A 22,616-nucleotide genomic window follows, 5' to 3' on the forward strand; every position below is an offset into this window, starting at 1 on the left:
CCTCAGAGAAGTGCGAGGATGTACATCCGTTTGCCAACAATTACTACCGTTTCCTTGGGCCATCTCGGCGGTTGCCATTTGCCACTGACACATGTCGATGGAGGCACTGGCATCTGCGGACTGGTCGGAGGAATTGCCAGCAAGGTATGTCTGGGCATTGCATGGATGATTCGCTTGGTGGGTGGGTTTATAATCTCGGTGTGATATCAGATGGTCAGCGTACTATTCGGGATTTGCAACACATTTGAAGTGCAGGTTCTTACTACACCTGGAGGAGATATTGACCAGCTCAATAAAAGATTCGTATGTGTGGTTGGCATGGCCGGGTGATTGAATGTCAATGGCGTATGGCGTCCCCGAATAGTAGACGGGCTTTATATTGCGAGGCAGGGATCTTATTGAAGAGATAATCATTAGATCTGGACAAAAATCAATGGAGCGGCAGAAGACGTAACATTTTCGATGCGTATAGATTGGCTGTGAGCAAGGGGATTCTGGAGGAGGGAGGAAGAAACAAGTCCTTTACTGATCATTGCAGCATCGCATAGGTACGGCTACCTACAGTGAATGCGAGCTTTCCATATTCAGTTGTAGTTTAGACATGGATAAGAAAGATGGAATATCCTGTGGCTGTATCTATCTTCATCCATGTTTGAGAGTGATACACTTGCAACACCTTTGACGAGATCGGCTATACTTTCTCCAATAAAGGGGGAATTCTGAGGGAAACGCGAAAGTCACCCTGGATGTCTCATCTCTACACTGAATCCTATGAGTAGAGTGAGATTAATTGCAAGACTTATTCAACAGCTGGGAAACAAGCGGTAAGTGGAGGAGGGCATTTGCCTACAATCCTACTGAGCTCATTTCGTACAACCTCCATCATTACACAACCCCCCAACCCAAATGCTCGCGAGATTCCAGTCCCTTCGCAAGCTTCAACCAGACACTAACCTCCATAAAACCAACCCAGCTTCACATTTCCAAAGGGAGAACCCCATCCTCGAGCACTTCCAAGAAAACGTAATATTACCAAAACATACCAGATACAGTATTACCACGCTGTATTTCCGGTACGCAAATTTCCCGCTCGGGTGATGGGATGACAGGACCCCATACTTTCCATGATCTGCACCCGGAATGAGGAGCTAATGGTCCTCCCCAACGTTTATTGCGGCGACAGGCCAGCTGGGGATCCTCCTGTCAGTGCTCCGAGGAGCTAGTGGCCTCCTTGCTTTGCCAGCCACGTAACAACTACTTTTGCTCTAGCTCTTGGGGAAGGCGTGCTGAGAATTGTTCTGGTGGACTGCTGCTATCTCGCCTAGCTGGGATTCCCGCTGTAGTACTGTGCCGGAGTTCTGGTCTTGTGTCTGGCACGGTCGTGCCCTATGTTTTGTTATTCTGGATTGTGTGTTTGGGTTGAATGGCTTTCTCAATGTACTTGTTGAGTGGGGGTGTGTTGCTGTGCTGTGACTTTGGGGGTTGGGGATTTTGGCGCTGCTGATGCCTCGTAGTTTTATTCATAGGAAATCCATAATTCATCGGTCTGATACTACAGTTTGAAAGAAGATAAATTTGGTCATAATGGATCTCTAATACGAGCCAAGTCCCTCTGGGCTTGGGTTTGTATCCAGATTAATGCTGTACTGTATATTATCGAATGACCTTAGTCTTCGCCTTAGAACCTGATATCTCAGCTGTTCAGCAGCGTACCTATCAGCTTAGCCTCTCTAGCGCCTGGATTTCCTGGTTCTTAATTTATTTATCCTTTTCGTGTATATAGTGGTTTCTATTCATGATCATCAGACAGGGGCTCTGTTGGGTGTAGTCTAATGTATATTAGAGACAAATTCCTACTAGAATGAAAATATATATCCGCGCGGGCTAACCGCACACATCTAGAAATATTCTCTATGTAACAGCAACTAAGTACATGGAAAACTCCTGATGGAAGATTGATTATGAGTACACTTGAGAACATATGTATTATGAGGCAAGGTTCTTTTCTTATTGAATAACCTAACACTAATATTTAGTCCATATACTCTCAGGAACAAGATATGAAACGTATGTTAAACTCGAGGGATCACTATATAGATACAAATGCTCAGGGTGACTGACTTAGGATTGTATATTTGATATAAGGATTAATAACAGCAATGGAAAGGTCAATAAGAAGAATAAGAGGTCTCTGTTCTGCTATCTCAGTATGCTAGTTCAATCTACGAGCGTTGGAAATTTTCTAGAGTGAAACTCAGTGGTCGGATCAAAATAATTTGATTGGGTAGCTAATACTCCAAAGATATGATAGAAGATAATACTAGAACATAATTTTAATATTTCAAGATTGGCGAAAAGCTCAATCACTATAACATCTATAAAGAAGACTATCCCCCTATCCTCCATGCCCCCAAACAAAACAATTACACCATATGAGAACAGAAAACATACAATCAACTCTATTCAAATCACCCCGATAACCAGTATAGCACAGGAAGTCCAGCATCATGGAGCTTCACTATGCTACTGTTTCTCGAGAAAATCCCTAACCCCACATCAACTTCCCCCACACCCCGGCCACAAAGTCACAATGAAGTATACCCGCCCACTGAACGTGGAACGTGTATACTTCGCCGTGGCCTCGTGGATGAGACGGGGAAAAGAGACGAGGTATTGGGGTTGGAAAGTTGGTCGCAACTCGCAGCCGAGGGAAGCTCTGGAGAAAGAAAAAAGATAGAGTGATCTGAGGGGGGACGTATGTTATATACCTATTGTTGGAAGGTCAGATGACCTGGTGCCTGTGTCAGTTCTGTATGATTAGGGAGCGAGGTCTTTGCATTCTCTTCTGCTTTGGGACGGTAGCATCGTTTGTACGCTTCTAGACCAGCGAAATGCCTAATTGAGATGCCACTACAGAGGTGACGGTTGCAGAGTTTGAAAAAAATGGGGAAGATCACACTAGCGGGTGGTAGACAGAAGGGCTGGGAGGGGATGGAACGTATTCTCCTTGCTAAGGGACTATGGAAATGGTCTATCCGCAATTACTAGCAACAGGGTTCATGATTTCTCGAGATTCCTGGAAACAGGATCTCGGATTCAACAAGGGGTGCTTTGGGTTGGGCACTGGTCAACAGGGGAAGAATGGAGACTTCGGAGAGACAATTAGAAGTGATACCGCTAACAGAAGCTCTCCTGTGGGCATGATAAGGAAGGGAGACTTGAGAAATGAGACTTGGGAAATGTTAAACCGCAAACCTTCAAGCAGATATCCCTGTGGTTCCATACATGGTGAATGCAGAAATGTGAGAATTCTATGAGTTGCTCCAAATGGTCATAGTTCAACTCTTCCAAGTTTTGTTCTCGGCCCAAAGTATAGGAAGGTATGGAAAGCTATCAAATGGAATTTCACATTGGAGCTGTTCATGTGGCGAGACATTATTCTAGCTTGGTTGAGTTCCTACGGACATTTTCTGAGCACCAAGTCCAGCCTCGTTTCCGCCACCCGGAGCAAAGGCTATCCTAGCCCTAATAGAAGCAAGAAACTGCTTGACAGTCAGTGTTTCTGCTTTACCAATGATTGATTAGAGTCAAATATATCACGAAAGTAGTAATATAGATAGTTCATTAATGGCCATATTCTGAAGAGGTTAGCACTCTGTCTAGATCTGTAAAGGAATCTATTCATAGCGTTCTAAGACCAAGCTTCAAGACACCAGCTTGTCTCCGGGTATGTCCTTACATTCCCAGCTTGACCACCAAGGGGTCGTCAGCCTTTCTTGGAAAGGAATCCCTTCATGGACGAGACTTTGGCAACTTTGTACAGAGCTGATGATCATGAGCTGGTATGGGATCAAGGGGTAGGACCATGGATTGGAATTCCACAGCTCGAGAAACTTGTGTAGATGCGCATTTCGAGCACCGAATCCGAAATCCAAACGAGCGTCCAAAGTCCCCACCTCAGTCTATAAAGAGCCATCCATGCCCCCGCTCAAAGTACTCTCCATCATCATCAGCAATTCACTCCATCTCCATCTCCAAACATCACTTCTCTCTTCACCATCTACTTTTCTACAAGGATCTCTTGAGTCTCTCAACCCTCCTTCAAAATGCAGTTCACCATCGCTACCATCCTCGGCTTCGCCATCTTCGCCGCCGCTGCCCCTGCCCCCGCAGCTGCAGGAGGAAGCAAGCAGGTGTCCTTCGACGAGGCCAAAGGCCAATGCTCGACCGGGGACATCTACTGCTGCAACATCAACAACAAGGAGGACACTTCCGGCATCCTGAACAACGTTCTCAAGGACGGCCTTGTCTTGAAGGCTCTGATCGATGGCTCCGGGTCCTCCTGCGTGAGCACTTCTCTCATCAAGGATGTTGATCTCCTCGGTAAGTCTGCCTCCATACCCGGTAAAGTAAACGTAACAGCTAACAATCTTCCTAGCCTTCTTTGAAAAGGGAAACGACGACAAGGACTCTTACTGCAAGAACACCATTGCCTGCTGCCCCAACGGAAGCGTAAGTTTTTCTTCTCCTTCGTCTGGTGGAAGGCTCCTGCTAACTTGGAGTCAAAGTGCGAGGCCATTGGACACTACTAGAGATGCTCGCTATCGGTACCCCTGGTACGGACACAATGGAGGCAATGCACGTGTAACAGTAGTCGCGCGGAGCTGGTTGAAAATCCCACGGGCTTGCACATCATCCCGAACTCGTCGATGTGCCGATCGGGTTCCTGTCAATCATTTCAAGCCTGGTGGGTTTTGGTCAGCAGTTTTACTTTGACTTTTGTAATTGAGATTAGACTCAGTTAATTTAGATTAATGGAGAGAAAAGGCATTGTCTATCTTAAACAGCTATCCCGGCCACCCAAAGTCTATATTTGCTCATGGTCCATGGCCACATTGTAGATTGAATCATTTTTTTAGTCCCTTTCAAGGAGAAACAAGGTAATTTTCTATTGGAAATTAGATTTAGACAACTCGTGCGCCACTCTGCAGCCACGGGGTTTGTAATGTATCCTTGCCTGCGGTAGGATCTCCACGGACAAGCTGCCCGATGCCCTTCTGTCCATGAGAGACTGGAACCGCTGATCTTAGATGGTTCATATTACACCTACGCAGCTGTAACGGCGACAATAGCAGGGGCTGGGTCCATGTGTACTGATGTTCCGAGCCCATTTCAGGGGATCTTCCGGTCGGTACAACCGCTTAGCGTCTGTCTTGTGCAGCCTGTATGACCCTCTACTGCCAGATAATGATACACAGGCGCTATAGTATGGTGGCATAAGCTGAATGATCCATTACTAGGATTGGAAAAATAGTCAAAATGTCAAAGCACATTAACCTCAGCTCCCGAGCGAAGGGATACATATGCGAACAGTGACAGTTGAGACAAGATAGATCCTAGGGTCCTGTTCACGACCAGAGTCTAGAATAAGGAACCCGCTCACACCTGCATGCAGATCCAGGGGACATCTCATACTATTGGCATGTCCACAATATTGTGCGGGCATGTAGGATCCATCCGGGGTAAAATTGATCGGACATAGGACGGGCACGGACGGCGTTTGCTGTTCTCTCGGTTCCGACACAGATAGGCCTTGTGGATCTCCTTACGGGGGGACATGCACCCATCAAGCTGTGTCTCACCCTTTGGAATGAGTTGCATCGAGCCTGACAAGAGAGATAGCTGGCGAGACCGGATTAGGGCTACCGACCGACTCAATAGTCGCCGGTGGCGTACGCACTGCCGCCACAGAACGTACGCCTTGCATACATATCCATACAGGAATTTGAATTTCAAAATACATGGTATTTTTCGAACGTTTCAGGTGTATTGTTTCTTGTATGGAGATTGCCTGAGATGATTACCATTCAGCAATGTCTTCTGCTTTCCTCTCTTCTGTTACCATAGGGGGCGCTGACCAGCAAGACAGGCCCTGAGCCCAAGGGCCGATTCTAGAGGGATCCTTGGGGAATGGGGGCAGTCTGAGTCTGTTCTCTCACCCTTTATCGGGCCTCTGCGACTTTGGAATGGAACGCACCGACATCGAGGGTCTCTGTCAGCTCGAGGATAATGCCAGTGTGCCTCTCTCTGTCCTTCTAGAGACCGCACAAGACAAAGCTCGAGCCTCCTCCCAAGTGCCCCCTGCGAAAAGATGAGCAACACCAAATCAGGGATCAGACCCCCCCAGCGGCCAGTGAATGGCACTCTAGGTCGGCGAATCAGTCTTCACACAAACTACTTCGAGCTGACCTTCCAACCCGACCTCCGCCTCTACCGATACGAAGTGCGAGTCACGCATGCGAGCGAAGACACGCCCACACTCGTGGGCCGACAAACAACCACCAATGTCATTCTCCATCTCCTGAGAACGGCCCTCATCAGAAGCCAAGACAGCATTGCCTCCGACGGCCACCGAAACCTCATCTCACGACAAAAACTACCTCCCCAGAAAGATCCCTACATCGTGGACTACCAGAATGACCGATACCACGTCACGCTGTCGCCAACCGGAACCCTGCAATTTTCCCAGGTATACGATCTAGTCAAAGATGGCACGGAGGAGCACCAAGTCTCCTCCCCACCGCCACTGACGGAGGCACATGTCCACGCCTTGAATATCATCCTGGGCCACCACCCCAAGTTCTCTCCCCACATCCGGTTCACCGGTTCCGGGACCTACCTCAATCTGGATTCGCGGGTGAGCCTCGGGTCTGGCTTGCATGTGCTGCGCGGGCTTTTTATTGCCGCCCGTGAGGCCCAAGGGCGAATGTTTGTCAATGCTGCCCCCAAGGTCGCCGTCTGTTACGATGACTGTCCTCTCGACAGAGTCATCTTGGCGTGTCTGCGTCAGAATGGACCTGATATGGGCAAAGTCGCGGCCTTGGTGCAGAACCTCCGCGTGCAGTTGACGCATCTGGGCATGCGAAAGCGTTCGGGGGCGTTTGTGCCGAGGGTCAAAGTCGTTGTAGGGCTGGCGGTCCCGGGGGATGGTGACGGGCTCGCATACCCACCTACGGTGCCCTGTCTCGGGGCAGGGGCCAAGGAAGTCGGGTTTTTCCGCGAGTCGCGGTCCAAGGATACGGGGGGTGAAGGTTGGATCGTGTTGGGGAGTCGGAAGAGGAAGAGACCCCTGGTGGAGGGGTATATCACTGTTTTGGAGTACTTCCGCTCTGGTAAATACCCTCTTGGTTATCCGTGGGCAGGGCCGCAAGCTGATGACTCTGTGCTTAGTCTATGGTATCACCATCAACGACCCTTGGCTTCCAGTCGTCAATATAGGAACTACTTCCAATCCCTCGTACTTACCTGCTCAGGTCTGCCGAGTGCTCCCCGGGCAGTCCGCCCCCGGATCCATATCTGCCACGCAGTCTCAACAGATCGCCCGCTTCGACAACCCCCGTCGTGGGTCAAAAGACCCATCGTCTTCTGGGGTCAGATCAATAGAGACAGAGGTGTCATCCATCTTAAGCCCAACTCGCCAAAATGGAGGTGCGACGCTGGTAGGCATTCCGAGCCCCTCCCAAGACATTCAATGACTGATGATTTCGGTATCAAACAGACCTCATTCGGCGCCACCCTCGTTCCAGGGATGATAAAAGTCACCGGACGCGTCTTAGATCCCCCATCGATACAATATCGCCAAGGGCAGCAAGCCTCCATCCGAGCTGGAGAGTGGAACTTGCGCGAGATGAGATTTGCCGAAAGCACGCGAGTGTCCCAGTGGACATACTTATGGCTTTCGACAAGTCGTCATCCGCACCACTCCAACTCTGAAGCCATGCTCCTGGAACTGGCCATGCAGCGATTCCGCACGCGAATGAAGGTGGTAGGGATCACCATCCCCGAGCCTCTTCAGCCGGGCTTCCACGCATGCATAACAGATGCCTCTTTACGCCGGGACAACGATGCCGACCAGCTCGCCTCCACTCTTGACACCATATCCAAATTATCCGTGTCCTTTCTGCTCATCATCCTCCCAGAGCATAGCGAGCGGCTCTACAGCCGGATCAAGTTCCTCTGCGAGATGGAGCGAGGCATCCGCAACGTGTGCGTGATCGCAGCGAAGTTCCTGCGCGCCAACGACAGATTCCTATCCAACGTTGCCCTGAAACTCAACCTGAAGCTCGGGGGAATCAACCAAACACTCCCAGGCCGCAGCCTCGGCATCATCGACGAGGGCAAGACCATGGTCGTGGGAGTGGACGTCACGCATCCCACGTCAGGGAATCTCCCCGCACAGGCCCCCAGCGTGGCTGCCATGGTCGCCTCCGTGGATCGCTTCCTGGCTCAATGGCCCGCAGACATGTGCACGCAGCCCGCGCGTCAGGAGCTGGTCACCCAGATCGACACCCTGCTCACATCCAGATTACGTCTGTGGCAGAGTCGGAATCATGGGAATCTCCCCGAGAACTTGCTGATCTACCGCGACGGCGTCTCGGATACCCAGTACAGCAGTGTGCTGCGCGTAGAACTTCCTCGTTTACGCAAAGCGTGTGCAGATCTATACCAAGTCACCGGTCAACCAGAGCCCCGCATCTCCATCATCGTGGTGGGGAAACGACACCACACGCGTTTCTTCACGCCCGCGAGCCCAGCAGACCAGGATCATCATCATCATCATCATCATCATCATCATCATCATCATCACCATGGTCGGCGACCTACCTCAGCCCCTAACACCAACGCCAACCCCCCAAGCGGCACAGTCGTGGACCAAGGACCCGTTCACAGCAGCGACATCTGGGACTTTTACCTGCAGTCGCACACAGCCAGTCGGGGAATCGCTCGTCCGGGCCACTACATCGTGCTCCTCGACGAGATCTTCCCGTCTCTGCCTCCTCGTGGCGGAACGCAGCTACCGAGGGCGAGGGCTCGCTCTAGCTACAACTCCAACTCTAACTCTAACCCGGCAGACGCCATTCAGACCCTCACTAACAACATATGCTACGTTTCGGGTCGAGCCACGAGAGCCGCGAGTATCTGTCCGCCGGTTTTCTATGCTGATCTGGCGTGCTTCCGGGCGAGGTTCTATGTGGATGAGATGCTTCGGCGATTGATCCTGGCCCGGGGAGATGGATCGATTGGTTCTTTGAAGTTGGGGCTACATGATAATGTGCGGGATACGATGTTTTATATTTAGTGGTTGGGTAGCTGGTATTGTGTGTGTGTGTGTGTGTGTGTGTGATGTGGACAGCAGGGGGTTAATTAAAGGGGGTATACTGTCCGTTTAATCTGAAGTGTGAAGAACGAGGAAAGTTCACTAGGTATATAGATATATAGATGGATGGATGGATAGATTAACACTTCTCCAATGGAGGGGGGACCTGATATCCATCTATCTATCCGGACAGCTACCCCACAACGCTCAAAATTCGCATAACTCACACACCGGGGATGAAAAAATATATACATATATAACTCCACAACCAATCAAGGGCAAAATGTAACTGGGGGGCGGAGCAAAGAGAAGAGTTTTTCTTGGTTTAGCTGAGAATTCAGGTAGCAAGGTATATACTTGATAAGAAGGCAGTAAAAGTACCCCCTGGAGGTCGAACCCCGATTCAACATTCCGCTCTAACGAAGGACGAACCAATTATTCGTTCACCTCGCAGTAACTCAGTAGGCATACAATAAATACATAGTCTCCCGTCCCATAGTGGCGTGTTATATATCATCCAGAAAAAGAAAAGCAAAAAAGCAAAAAGTAATGGAGCTGCGGGGAATCGAACCCCGGACCTCTCCCATGCTAAGGGAATATTATACCACTAAACCACAGCCCCATTTGTTGAAATGCGGTGTTCGGAGATACATACTCAAGCCGGAGGGAGATGATGTGTGTGGTGATCGCATGCAGGACGTTAGGAAGGTAGATAGGTAGTAGGTAAGTAAGACAGTGTTACCGTACAGATGACAATTCTGAAAATAAAAATTACACATTACATATCAGACATACCATACGTACAGCGTACCGCCACGTTCCACCCCTGGCGGACGTCGGAATGTGTCAATCCGTCCGACACGATCGAAGAAAGGGATGATACGCACGGCACCCCACACGATCGAGTCAGCTTAGCACTAGCGGAGCCAACCTATTTCGAACATCGGGTTGATTGATGGGTTGATGGGGATGAATTATACCAGGATTTGAATATCCGTGATTTTACCACCATTGTGGTAAGTAAAAGCTACCCAAGGCAGGCATGAAATCAAGGGTTGCGGCAATACCTGGAATACTGCGTCAAAGTTTATAACCGAGGACCGATCGGCGGGTTTGATTGGCCGGGGCTTTCCGGCTGATGTTCCCTCCAATGAGAGGCGGGGATGGGTTCAGGCATCCCATTTGTGGCTTGGAGGCTTCGTTTCTAGTTAGGGCTTGCGATTGCCGGGGGAGGGATGCTCTCTGGTTCATTCCTGAGGTGTGGGTGTGTCTGTGCCTGATGGGGTGATCGTCTCATTAGGTAGGGAGGTAGGTCTATGTTACCGTCACTGTTGTTGAATGTCTGCTCCCATCCCATCGCATCGACTCCCTGGAAACGCTGCCTCGGGGTCTTGGGGTTGCATGCCTTTCCGCCCTTGGTTCCGGTGTCCTGGGGAGGGGGGTACACTACTGTTTCGTGGCTTGTATTATCCTATGGCCATGTGTAGCAGGGGGCTGGGAAATAAAATGGATGGCGAAGATATGCACTGGAAAGGCGGTAGGATCATGATCACGGTCGTGGCATGAGCCTGACATCCGTACTTCACACTGGCCCAAATTCATAGCAGTTCATATGTAATGAACATCATCTACCCATACCTTCCCATTTCTGTCCTTCCGCAATCGGAGCAGAAAAGCAAGAGCAAAAAAATGCCAGACTGCTTCCCTTCTCCGCGGGAATGAAACCACGTAAACCATCCATCCCATCCCTACTTCGTCCACAGTCACGGAGCAACGGTTCACTTCACTTCACCTTGACTGCCTGCCCGATTGGGCCTCGAATCGGGTCATGACGCTCACTGTTCATCTGAGACTCTGTCTCTGTCAACGCACCGGGTTACATCCAAGATACCTGCCATCCTATCCATGCCTGGAAAGCTACGCCCCTGTGGAAGTCAACTGCTCCACCGTTCCTGAAGTTTGTCTGCTGGAGGCAGGATCGCAGGAGAGGGAATGGGCACTATGCCGGTCAGGGTCAGAGACGGCCCGTTTCCGGGGGATGAAGCATCGCACATCCTCCAAATAGCCAGGCTCCTTGTAACATATCTCCACTCGCAGCGTCATGGACGGATTCCTTCGCTATGGAGATCTCTGGGATCTTCGTCGTCGGTGATTCCTGTATTGCGTATCCCGTGTCTTGGATGTTTCTCCTACCGTGCCTGGGAGTCTCGCCCAGCCGTCCGTCCGGAGAGTGGCAAGTCCGGCAGGGTTGCAAATGGTTCTCTCCCTGGGAATGGAATGAAAGTTAGTTGGAAGAGAGAGAATCGCTTGCTTGGTTGCTTACTTGCTTCAGGAACGTTGCATTGCTGGATCATCTTTTTTTTCCCTTTCTTCTCATCCTTGAAGACCCATAATAATAGAGTCCAGTGAGGCTCGCGCGAATATAAAAAGGGTCTCAGTCTCCCACCAAGTCCATCTTTCATCCAGCATCCAGCATCCATCTCTCAAGCATCACTTCCAATCTATCCATCCAACCACCCATCCACCCTCTTCAATCCCTACCAAGACAAAATCCCCCCAACCCCCAACCAAAATCAAAATGCAATTCACCATCGCCAAGGTCCTCTCCCTCGCCCTCGCCCTCGCGGCCAGCGCGTCCGCCGGATCCGTCGCCAACTCCAAGGCCCTGAAGGACATTTCCGCCGGCAAGTGCGACGTCGGCAACATCTCCTGCTGCAACCCGTCCAGCTCCGTCAAGACGGACGGAGTACTGAACAACCTGCTCGGCGGCGGGCTGGTCAAGAGCCTGGTTGGCGACAGCGGGTCCGCCTGCGCCGAGACCAGCCTGATTGATGAGCTTGGCATCCTGTGTATGACTCCCTTCCTCCCTCCCGCATCACATCATGGTTCTATCCCGTCACACACAACGGTGGCAGTGGTTGTTAACATATTTACTCAATTAAACAGCTCTGGTGAAGGACTCCGACAATGGCCCCGTGTGCCAGAACATTATTGCTTGCTGCCCGGGTGAGGGTAACACTGTAAGTTTTCTCCCTTCCTTCTTTCTCTCTTCCGCGGGCATTCATGTATCGTTGCATGATATGGCGGCTGATTCGATGTGATGGTAGTGCGTTGCTATCGGCGATGGCTCGGAGTCTGATGACAAGGAGTAAATCCGTTCGTGTCTGTATCTGAGGATATGGCTATGGGTATGGATACGGATACACGTCTGGCTGAATAGCTGCGTGAAAAGAGAGTGGTAGTGTTGGGCTTGTTTCGATTGCTTTATTCTAGATCTGGTGTGTTGTGTGGGGACTGTTCCAGGCCAGCTTGTCCGAGTATATGGCGGATGGGCTGGGGTGGGATGGGTCCTCTGTTGTATGGTGCTGTTTAGGTAGTTAATAATATATGTGGTTTGATTACGCATGAGGTCTTCTGTTTTGTAAGGGTTATTGTGGGGTGCAGCTGAGAGATGGGATGGATTTTCTTGGTGGGAGCAATGATGGTGGATGTAGGATGGGGTCCAAGTGGGAAAGAAAGATGCATGGGAAGATCCATGTCTCCGTATCTCGTCAGGCGCATTCACTGCACCTCCTGATAGATGGTGGCTGAAATGTTTTACAAAATATAAAAGTAGAGAGAAATTTACTGTTAGTTAGGAATTCTAATAATTACCGATTTGAATAAATTCGAGTATAAGAAGCCCTCCTTCCTGCTGTTGGAGATTGTCCGGTGCATGAATAAATAAACATCAAATACTAAACCCCCGCTGTCACCAAATTGGAGCCGGTGGGAGTATTTATATTAATACTCCACTTAGTTAGCAACAATATTGGATAACCTTCTTTATTCTGAACCTCTGATTGGCAGTGGTTAGCCTACCACATAAAATATAGATATCGGGTTGGTTCCTTGACACCCAACACCATCACCATCACCACCACACAGCCCCGTCTCTCATAGCCATCAACACGTCGTCCCTCCATCCGATGGGGCTGTGGTTTAGTGGTATAATATTCCCTTAGCATGGGAGAGGTCCGGGGTTCGATTCCCCGCAGCTCCATTTTTTGTTTATTTATTTTTTATTTTTTTTGGTGATGGTGATGGTTTGTGGTTTGTGGGTGTGCTGTGGAGCCTGTTTTCGGCTGCTTGGCGGGGTGGGATTCAACGTGGTTTGTGCTGGGGGCATGCTTTGTGTAGGCAACTGTTTGTATGGAGTGTCAATGCGATCGGTCAGATTTATTGGACTAGACGGGACTGTACTGTATTCAGTTAATTCTTTTGAGAGTGCTGGGTTTTGGGATGGGATTATCAAGAGCTGGGCGGGAATAAATATATATATATATATAGAGTGTACCGGTAGGTATATAAACAGGGAGGGTTCGTCGGGTATGGCACCGTTGAACTAATGGCTCTATAATGCTTGGGGATTTGCAATGCAAAAAGACAGGTGTACAAGTGCGTGCCAGTGAAAAAAAAAGGGGCTGAACGTTATTCACTCCGGAAAAATCTCAATGTACTGAAAAACTTGAAAAAAACAACAGCCTACCCTACAATCCAAGCCCACATCTGCACCAAATTCAAAATCAACAACAAAACAAAACACCAACTTCGGCCATCCATCATCCACCGATCCCTAGATAGAAACATCCGGATAACACTGAAACCTCTCCTCAGTCCGATCCCACCCCACGCCCTGATGAACGGTTAACAAATTCGTCGGATCCACCACCTTCTTAATCCTCAACAGCCGCTCATAATTCTCCCGGCCCCAGAAGGTACTGATCGGGTCATTCTCAAACGTATCCGCCTCGTTCTGATACGCGCCGGAGTCGGGCGTGAACTCGCGCAGCGGGTTCATCGTATCGTGAGCTTTCTGCCAGATGCCATTCACGATGCTGGGGTCGGTGATGATGGCATCGAACGGGCTGAGGTGGATGACGTGCCAGATGCCGTCGCGCCATGCGGGCGTCACGGACGACGCGCCGGGCCCGCCGGGTTGATCGGATGCCGGCATGGTCTGCGAGTAGATTGTGGGGGAGGTGACGCTGATGAAGAGCGGGGAGATGTCCGGCAGCAGGCTCTTTTGGCTGGTGGTGAGGATGTCGTTGAGGATGGTGGAGAGTTTCGTCTGGTTGGCCGCGCCGAGGAAGGATTCGCGGCGCACGATGCGCGAGGACATCGCCATGGAGGAGAGGGGGTCGAGGCCCGCCGCGGCGGCGATGGCTTTGATCATCGCGAAGTATGTGGGGCTGGTCGTGACGTTGGCGATCCCGATGGTGCCTTGTTGGCGCGCGAAGTCGAGGACCGGCTTCATGGACACTTCCGCGGCGGTTTGGTTCAGCAGGGAGGTGGCCAGGAGCAGGTTGGATACTTGGTTGCCTAGCAGGCCGGGGGAGATGTAGCCACCCCATCCCTCCGAGGCCCATCTGTCGGCGTTGGCGACCAGGATGTCCAGGAATTTCTGCGCGCTCTCGTTGTCCATGCTGGCGAAGATCACCTCCGCCAGCTGCACGGGCTTCTCGGGGTGCGCCAGTGTGCTCATCTCCATCACCACCCCGAACGTGCCCCCGCCGCCACCGCGCAGGGCGAAGAAGATGTCTTGGTTTTGGCATCGGTTGGCCGTTACGTAGGTGCCGTTGGGGAGGACGGCCTTGAGCTGTTGCACGTTGTCGACTCCGAGGCCTGGGGTTGGGTTGGTTAGTTGGTTAGTTGGTTCTGGGGTGGGAATGGGAATGGGAATGGGGGTAGTTAGGGCTGACCGAGCTCGTTCGACAGCATGCTGTGGCCTCCACCGGTGATCCATCCACCCGCCGCTCCAACACTGTTGGACGTTCCTCCCACCACGCGGTAGTTGTGCTCGTGCGCAAACTCGTAGATCCCTTCGAATTGCTGTCCGGCCCCGAAGGTGATCACGTCTCCGACGGCGGACGAGCAACCCGCCGGGATAAAGTTCTGTTGCAGTTGGAGGGGGGGTTGGTAGTTGTGGGTCCTTCTTGCGTCAGTAACCCTCCCTCGTGAGGTGCAGCAGAGCAGGACAGGACAGGACAGACTCACCACAAAGCAAACGAGTCCGGCGCCGAGCTGCGTCCCTTGTAATCATGGCCAGTGTTCTTAATGACCAGCGTCAGATTATTCTCGCGCGCGAAGTTCACTCCCGCCTGCACATCCGCGACGCTCTGCACCTCGAGGTACTTATTCGGCACGCTGCCCTGCTCGCATTTCAGCGCCACGGGGGAGGACAGGTCGGGGTTGATGAGGGTATCCAGCACGCAGGCGGCGCCTGTTGCTTGACAGGAGCCCCAGTTTGCCTATTCATTCATTCATGGCCAGTCAGCAGACCGACCACCGACCACCGACACATCATAATCACGATACTGGGGGCTTCACATTCTGATACCCCCCAAAATACCCCGCGATGAAAACGCTCGAGGACCGGTTACTCTGCAGCAGCGTGCACTCCGCATAATCCGGGACCTTCAATTTGCCATTATAGTTGTCGTAGCAGGGCGCCAGAAACGGCTCGCCGTCGTGCACCCGTCCCCCGACGCTCTTGCTCAGCGCGTCCCATTTCTCCTGGCTGATGGCCGATAGCGAGCTTCTTGCACGGATGGGACTCACGCCCAGCGCGACGAGCAGGGTGAAGGTGGCGTGCCAGAACATATTATTGTTTTTGAAATGGATGATGATAACGTGATAGATAGGTAGATAGAAAGGGAGGGAGAGAATTCGAATTCTCCCTGGAAAAGAGAGAGAAAAAACCCCCACGGATTGACTCTACCTACCGGGAAATGGGGAATGGGACGCCTCGGCCTATTTATCCCCCCGGCTCGCCTCGCCACCAACCGAACCGTATCAATCCCATCTGCACCTGCATATCCATGATTGAAAACATACCGGTAGTGGAGTACGGAGTGATCAATCAATATGCCTGCGACAAGCATCTCACCTCGGCCCCAAAGCCAATTTCTGTTCGACGCCACCCCCCCATCCACCACCTAATGTAACTCACCCACTTAACCCGTTACATGGTCCCGCCCGCAAACACCTCTCCCCTCGCGGTAGAATTCTGTCCCGCAATCTGGTGTGCGCTCTGTTACAGATGGCAGATGGCAGATGGCAGACTACATTTGCAGCCGCTGTGCGGTTTCCTATCCTGTTGTGTTTCTTGTTCCTTGGTGGGTGGCAGGGAGGGGAGAGAGATCCGACCCGGCCGTCTTGTTTGACCCAAAATTAGGGCCGACGGGGGAATTGCCCCCTCTTCCCCCTCCCCTGCGCATCAGCCGCACCGGACCGACCGAGCCATGGGGATGGATGGATGGATGGAAGGAATGTGTTTCAGGTGCTTCTTGGATGCGTTTCGGGCCATTCCTTGACATCATGCCGCGGACCCTGGTGATCGCACGGGGGGGATGGAATCGCGCCATTCGTTCGTTCGTTCGGGTATACTTGGGGTATTCTGGAATCGGCCAACCGGTGGTAGATTCTTTCTCTCTCTCTCTCGCCCACGCGAAACGAAACTGTTCGGTGGTACTGATGAGCGCTGCCAATTTCTGTCTGCTGATTCTATTCTCCCTTGAAGGTACTTGAAGTCCTTCAACACTGTCTGTGTGTTGAGAATGTCTCGGTAGCTGTTTACCTATCCCTCATGCTGGATCGGAATGAAATGAATAGCCATCCATAACTACATATCATATCATATGACCTGTCTGATTCTGATGACTCACCGCTCCTGCCTCGCCAGACCAATTCAATTACTTGGCTGAGAGACGGTCTGACGTGGCGTGGCTGTATTGCTTTTTTTTTTTTTTTTTTGCTTGACTATACATTATGCTTCATTCGAGGGTGTATAACTAGACATGATATTCTGTACCCCGTAGTCAATAAAACAATACAGATTCAGTCATGTTTTGCCCTTATCTCCACCCTATGTCAAACAGAGATATCGTTGACTCTACTCCGTGCCAGTAGGGACATAGCTCGATTTCTGATGATTCCTTCCGAGGTTTGTTTGTTTGCTCCCCCGGTAGATGGTATGGACAGGATCCCGACACCTATAATTCCTTTTTTTTTTTTTTATTTTTTCCCTCACCGGGTTTCAGAAGCAGGATGGCAAATGGTGGTTGGGTATATCATGGATGGTTAGACTGGTACATGGGTTGTCTCCGAAGAAGTACTTAATAGGGGTATAATGCAGATGACGCTGGTTCTGCTTCTTCAAGCCGGGAGGTATGTTCAGATTCATGTTCGAGAGTGGTACATCTAGAACTGTTAATTAAGATGAAAGATGAAAGAGACTGTCTATTCTTTGTATGAAGCTGTATATCTGTCCTCTATCTCTAGTACCTGGTATCTTTTATACATCATCTATCATGATATCTATCATGTTGTCAATCATCACCAATCATTAATCATGATGCATAACCGTAGTCCGTCCGTCCTCAATCCCACTCTCCCTCAAATCACAAATCTCAGGACCAACCCGGATAGAAATCTCATCCCTGCACCCCGATCCGTCTCTCCACCCACCGCTGCATATCCAGTCCCTTCCGGGTAATTAGAATGACCAGGACGCCTCCGATGAGGGAGAAGAAGACGCCTACATGTGTAATCCATCTGGTATTAGCAATGCAAGTACCGAATCAAGTCTTTCGAAGGAAAACAGACGAAAGAAAGAGCAACACAGAGAAGAAGAAGAAGAAGAAGAAGAAGAAGAAGAAGAAGAAGAAGAAGAAGAAAATGACTCACAAATAGTAAACGTCCACCCCACACCAATTGCCCCGATCAACGGATCGACAGCAGCACTACTCCCCGCCGAGAAGAGATACTGGATGATGTACTTCCCGCTGATGACCTCCGAGCGGCGGTGGGGGAGGGCTTCTACATCCATCCATCCCATCCCATCCCGAACATTAGCATCATACCCCTCTCCAAAAAAAAAAAAGAAATAATAGATAGAGAGAGAGAGAGAGAGAGACAAACCAGCCGCATAAGTATTCAGCCCATTAAAACTCCCCATCAGCCCCACTCCGCCAAAGAAAGCCGCCACAATGGGCACCGCCATCCCGCCGACCCCCTCCTGCAGGGTCCAGCCATACACCAACGCCGCGACAGGCAACACGCCCAGCAGGGTGATCAGCCCGCTATTCAGACGGTCCTGGGGCAGTCGCACGCCATTCCGCTTGACGATCCACCGCTTGACCATGCGGTCGGATAAGCGGCCCCCGAGGACGCTGCCCACGAGGAACCCGGCCCCTGGGGCGAGGTAGAAGAGCCCGCTGACCAGCGCGGTGGAGAGGTGGAAGCGCGGGTTGAAGATCGAGCGCGCGGAGGTTAGGATGCTGTATTGGAAGGTGGAGAGGAGGCCGCATGTTAGATCCTGTGGTTGGTTTTTGTTAGTATTGCGGTTTTTTTTTTTTTTTTTTTTTTTTTTTTTTTTTTTTTTTTTTTTTTTTATAAAGGGGGAAGGGGATATGTACAGCGAGGAAGATATTAGGATACACCCATAACCGAAACACGCGGACGGGGTTGAATGCGGAGAGGAGTTCACGACAAGACACCTTTTGCTTCTGTTTCTTCGTGGTGGGTTTCTCGGAGAGATCGAGATCTGCATCTGCATCTGCATCTGCATGTGTCTCTCCATCCGTGTCTGCATCCGTGTCTGTTTCTGCAGCCTTTGCGTCCGCAGAGGGAATCTCCGGCACGAAGAGCAGCGACATCACCAGCCCGAAGCCCGACATGGCCACTTGCACCCAGTAGATGTTGCGCCAGCTGGAGAAGGTGACGATGATGCCGCCGATGCAGGGGCCTTCTTTATTAGCTTTTTTTTTCATATCATAGGGTAGGATTATGAAGAGGATGTCAAGATGTCAAGATGTAGTGTATACTAGACATACCAATCGCCGGCCCGGCCACCGTACCCACCATGAACAATCCCACCGCTGTGCCACGGACAACCTATACAATCATCCACATTAGCCAAAAAAAAAGAAAGAAAGACAGAAAGAAAGAAATACCGGCTCAAAAACATCCGCCAAAACCGTCTGCCCCGTAACCATAAACCCCGTACCCGTTAACCCGCCCAACACCCTCAGGGCCGTAAATGTCCTCATATCGCGCGCGACGGCCGTGCCGGCCGACGCGGCCACCAGCACCAGGATGGCGATGTTGTACGCGATGCGTCGGCCCAGGAGCTTGTTCAGGGGCCCCCAGATCAGCGAGCTGAAGCCCATGGCGAGCAGGACGCCGGCGTTGGTGATGTCGAGGGTTTCGGTGGTCGTGTGGAACTCGCTGGCGATCTCGGGGGTGGCCGGGAGGAGGGAGGTGGAGGAGAAGGTGATGGTTAGGGTTAGGAAGCTGACGGTGAAGAGGATGAGGGATTTGTGCCAGGGGGGGAGGGTGTAGCCGGTTGGTTTTGGTATTTTTGGTGGTTTGGGGAGAGGGTTGTTGTATTTGTGTTTGTGTTTGTGTTTGTGTTGGTTGTAGTTGTGGTTGTGGTTGTGGTTGTGGTTGTGGTTGTCGATTTATCCTTCGAATCCGGTTTCGACCCCAGGTTTGCATGTGGGTTTGGATTTGGATCTGGTGGTGTTCCACCCACAGACGATCCAGTAAACTCCATACCCGACATGGTTCCTCTTTCTGTCAATCTTCCACCCTGCATTAGGTTTTCTGAGATAAGAAGAAATATTCAACCTCAGCAATGTCAGCAATGTCAGCCAGTCGGATCCACCACCCATTCCAGACAGACTTCCAGACACATCTTATATATATATGGGCATCGCTCCCCGGCTCGGCAGCCCGGTTGTGTGGCCGAGCGGGCAGTTCGGCGGCTGCGACGGGCGCGCCGAGCTCGGGTGGGCGCCCGATAATCGATGCCGGTGGTGGGTCGGGTTGGGCGGCCGAGGATGCAGACTGACTGGTATCAGTCAGGCACAGTCACAGTGACAGTCAGTGAGAGAGATGTATCGGGGAATTGATCGCGTGCTGTGATGTGACTCACACTTGCAGATGTGGGAGATCTTCATGGCTGTCTAGTAGTAGTCTACAGGTGGTCTACAGGTAGATAGGTAGGTTGACTGGAGGAAGATAAATGTGAACTTCGGATTGTCAAAGTACTTGAAATAAAAATGGTAAGATTACTCTAACAGAATGAAATCAATATGTGCCATCTACAATGTAGACTTCAATTATGTACGGCTAACGATTCCACACCATACATCTACAGCAGGATCATGCCCATGGCAGCGCCCACGGCCGTCACCGCGTACGCGCCCAGCTGCCAGTTGCCCATGCGCACGGTCGCCGGGGTCGCCACCATACCCGCCGCGCCCTTGGAGGAGCTGGCGCTGGAGCTGGCGCCCGCGTTGCCGCCGCTGGTCGGGGACGAGGTCACGCTGCCGGTACCCGCGGTGCCGGCCTCCTGCAGCAACGACGAGCAGGTGCCCGTGGCCGCGCTGGACGAGGTGGTGGTGCCGTCGCCGCTGAAGTCGCACGCGCTGGCCTTGGCGCTCTGCTTCTCGTAGTACTGGTTCATCACGAAGCTGAGCTGCTGCTTGGTCGAGCACACGCTGTACGCGCCGTAGTCGCCGCTGGTCGAGTTGGAGCTCATGCCGTCGCAGTAGTCGCCCTTGGCGCAGATGTAGTCGAACAGGTCACCGTACTTGCTGCTCGAGACCGAGTCCTTCACCACACACGACAGAGACTCCTCCATGCACGTGCACAGGTCCGAGTTGGGGGACGGGGGCAGGGAGCTGGCGGCCTCCCACGCGGTACCGACGCTCGGGCAGGTAGGGGTGGCCGTGTTGCTGGCGGACCAGCTGTTGCTGTTCACACCGGTGGCGGTGACCTTGAGCATCTGGGAGGACAGGTTCGAGAAGTCCTTGAGCGTGCTGACGCTGCTGCCAGACACCGACACCAGCCCGTAGTCGTTGGCCTCCTGGAAGTACATGTAGACGATACCGCCGCTCCACACGTCGTTCATCTGGTCCCCGAACAGGACGGGCACATCCGTGAAGGTACGAGGGGAGGGGTTGTTGCAGCCGTACTCGGAGAAGAATGCAGGGACGGGGTAGTCCTGGAACTCCTCGGTACGCGCCTTGTAACCGGAAGTCGAGTAGGAAGAGTCACCGCACCATTCGTAGATGTTGTAGCCGAAGAAATCGATCATGGAGTCGGATTCACCGCAGGCGAGATAGCTCTTCAGGTCGTCACGGATGGTGGAGTCATCATCGGTGGCGTAGCCAACACCCAGGGAAGAACGGTAGTTCTTGGCCTTGATGTAGGCCTTCATGTCGCGGACGGCGGCCTTGACGTAGGCGATGGCGTTGGTGTTGTTCTGGCTGTTGGCGACCTCGTTACCGGCGAAGAAGCCGATGACGTTGGTGTAGTTGGCGAAGGCATCGACCACGCTCGTGTAGCGCTCGTACAGGTCGGTGTTCCACTCGGGGTCGTCGCGGTTGATGGAGGTCGAAGGCGACGACAGATCGGTGATCAGATAGATGCCGGCATCTTGCAGCGCCTGCATGCACTCAGTGTGGTCCTGGGTCGGGTCGACCGCGTAGGTGCGGATCACGTTGGTGCGCAGTTGCTGCAGGTAGGGGATGTCCCGCTTGCACGAGGTGGCATCGGCCAGGGGGTCGGTGTAGTCGCTGCCGGAGGTGCTCCCGTTTCCGGAGTAGTCCTCTGGGAGGGGTGTTAGTATCTGTATAGCCGGTATAGTGGTCGGCATTCGATGGACATACGCTGATAGGCAACACCCCGGATGAAACTGGTTCTGTTAGTTGCAGGCACAACAACAATACAGGGTGGAGGTACTCACAATTGGGTGCCGTTGTTGGAGTAGAAGAATTTGTTACTCTGCTAGCAGTTAGTTCTGCAACTACCAGCTTTGATGCTTCGTGCGTACCTTGGCCTCGATGGCAGGCAGGTCCGCGGCAATGGCGCGGCCCAGGAGGAGGGAAGCCCCGGTGAGGGCAGTGGCGAGCTTCATGATGGTGGGTGGAACGAGAGTGTGTTGATGGGGGGGGGGGAAACACTGCAGAAGAGACAGCAGCCTTGGTATATCAATTTCCACAGGAATTAATACCCAAGGAGGCGAGGAGAGATAGAACGAGTGACGACGGCGGAGCAGCCGTGGAAGGAGGGAGGTTGGTGAGGGAAGGGGGCTGGGAAGGAGGGAAAGAAAGAGAGAATGACGAGGAAGGGAGGAAGAGGAGGAGGAGGAAGAGTAAAAGAAGCCGGGCAGAAAAGGAGGGTCCTACCGGCTGACGGGGGATTACGACACCCCCCGCTGTAAAAATAGTAAATTCCGCCGTGCATCCCGGGGGACGGCGCTGATTGGAGTGCCTGCGTGTTGATCCCTGTGGGTTGCCAGCCCCAAGGTAAATAAATACCAGTTGCTTCACACAGTACGCAGTACTGTGCATTTTCACTCCTAATATGATAGTACCAGTAGTACACCATGTGCATGACCATGGGCATC

The 22,616-nt window shown here is 51.9% G+C and overlaps 6 protein-coding genes and 2 non-coding genes across 8 annotated transcripts; 4 read left to right on the forward strand and 4 right to left on the reverse strand.

Annotated features, from left to right (window-relative positions):
• Nucleotides 1-4,027: 4,027 nt before the first annotated feature.
• On the forward strand, nt 4,028-4,678 carry BO70DRAFT_429224 (uncharacterized protein). The gene is made up of 3 exons (XM_025548056.1): nt 4,028-4,383; nt 4,439-4,512; nt 4,569-4,678. The coding sequence occupies exons 1-3, from the start codon at nt 4,107-4,109 to the stop codon at nt 4,590-4,592; spliced, it is 375 nt and encodes a 124-aa protein (XP_025399433.1). The 5' UTR covers nt 4,028-4,106; the 3' UTR covers nt 4,593-4,678.
• Nucleotides 4,679-6,151: 1,473 nt separating this feature from the next.
• On the forward strand, nt 6,152-9,248 carry BO70DRAFT_405443 (argonaute/piwi family protein; the record flags this gene model as incomplete). Its single annotated transcript, XM_025547118.1, has 3 exons — nt 6,152-7,172; nt 7,231-7,499; nt 7,559-9,248. The coding sequence occupies 3 exons, from the start codon at nt 6,152-6,154 to the stop codon at nt 9,137-9,139; spliced, it is 2,871 nt and encodes a 956-aa protein (XP_025399434.1). The 3' UTR covers nt 9,140-9,248.
• A 459-nt stretch (nt 9,249-9,707) lies between these two features.
• On the reverse strand, nt 9,708-9,779 carry BO70DRAFT_t166. The gene has a single exon. It is a non-coding gene; the product is annotated as a tRNA-Ala (tRNA).
• Nucleotides 9,780-11,735: 1,956 nt separating this feature from the next.
• On the forward strand, nt 11,736-12,522 carry BO70DRAFT_379670 (uncharacterized protein; the record flags this gene model as incomplete). Its single annotated transcript, XM_025545367.1, has 3 exons — nt 11,736-12,006; nt 12,104-12,177; nt 12,265-12,522. The coding sequence occupies 3 exons, from the start codon at nt 11,736-11,738 to the stop codon at nt 12,307-12,309; spliced, it is 390 nt and encodes a 129-aa protein (XP_025399435.1). The 3' UTR covers nt 12,310-12,522.
• Nucleotides 12,523-13,127: 605 nt separating this feature from the next.
• On the forward strand, nt 13,128-13,199 carry BO70DRAFT_t165. Its single transcript has one exon. It is a non-coding gene; the product is annotated as a tRNA-Ala (tRNA).
• A 435-nt stretch (nt 13,200-13,634) lies between these two features.
• Nucleotides 13,635-15,926, reverse strand: BO70DRAFT_314821 (FAD-binding domain-containing protein). The gene is made up of 4 exons (XM_025540288.1): nt 15,527-15,926; nt 15,194-15,447; nt 14,899-15,128; nt 13,635-14,821 (listed from the first exon to the last, which is right to left on the reverse strand). Exons 1-4 carry the CDS (start codon nt 15,797-15,799, stop codon nt 13,773-13,775), a joined length of 1,806 nt encoding a protein of 601 aa, XP_025399436.1. The 5' UTR covers nt 15,800-15,926; the 3' UTR covers nt 13,635-13,772.
• Nucleotides 15,927-17,554: 1,628 nt separating this feature from the next.
• Nucleotides 17,555-19,852, reverse strand: BO70DRAFT_362080 (putative MFS transporter). The gene is made up of 7 exons (XM_025543201.1): nt 19,684-19,852; nt 19,153-19,492; nt 19,033-19,093; nt 18,616-18,944; nt 18,119-18,515; nt 17,885-18,016; nt 17,555-17,735 (listed from the first exon to the last, which is right to left on the reverse strand). Exons 1-7 carry the CDS (start codon nt 19,761-19,763, stop codon nt 17,632-17,634), a joined length of 1,443 nt encoding a protein of 480 aa, XP_025399437.1. The 5' UTR covers nt 19,764-19,852; the 3' UTR covers nt 17,555-17,631.
• Nucleotides 19,853-20,212: 360 nt separating this feature from the next.
• On the reverse strand, nt 20,213-22,263 carry BO70DRAFT_362081 (glycoside hydrolase family 72 protein). Its single transcript, XM_025543202.1, has 4 exons — nt 22,041-22,263; nt 21,954-21,991; nt 21,877-21,902; nt 20,213-21,817 (listed from the first exon to the last, which is right to left on the reverse strand). Exons 1-4 carry the CDS (start codon nt 22,122-22,124, stop codon nt 20,355-20,357), a joined length of 1,611 nt encoding a protein of 536 aa, XP_025399438.1. The 5' UTR covers nt 22,125-22,263; the 3' UTR covers nt 20,213-20,354.
• Nucleotides 22,264-22,616: the final 353 nt, after the last annotated feature.

The sequence above is a fragment of the Aspergillus heteromorphus genome (assembly GCF_003184545.1).
Source record: "Aspergillus heteromorphus CBS 117.55 chromosome Unknown BO70scaffold_12, whole genome shotgun sequence".
Classification (NCBI taxonomy): domain Eukaryota; kingdom Fungi; phylum Ascomycota; class Eurotiomycetes; order Eurotiales; family Aspergillaceae; genus Aspergillus; species Aspergillus heteromorphus.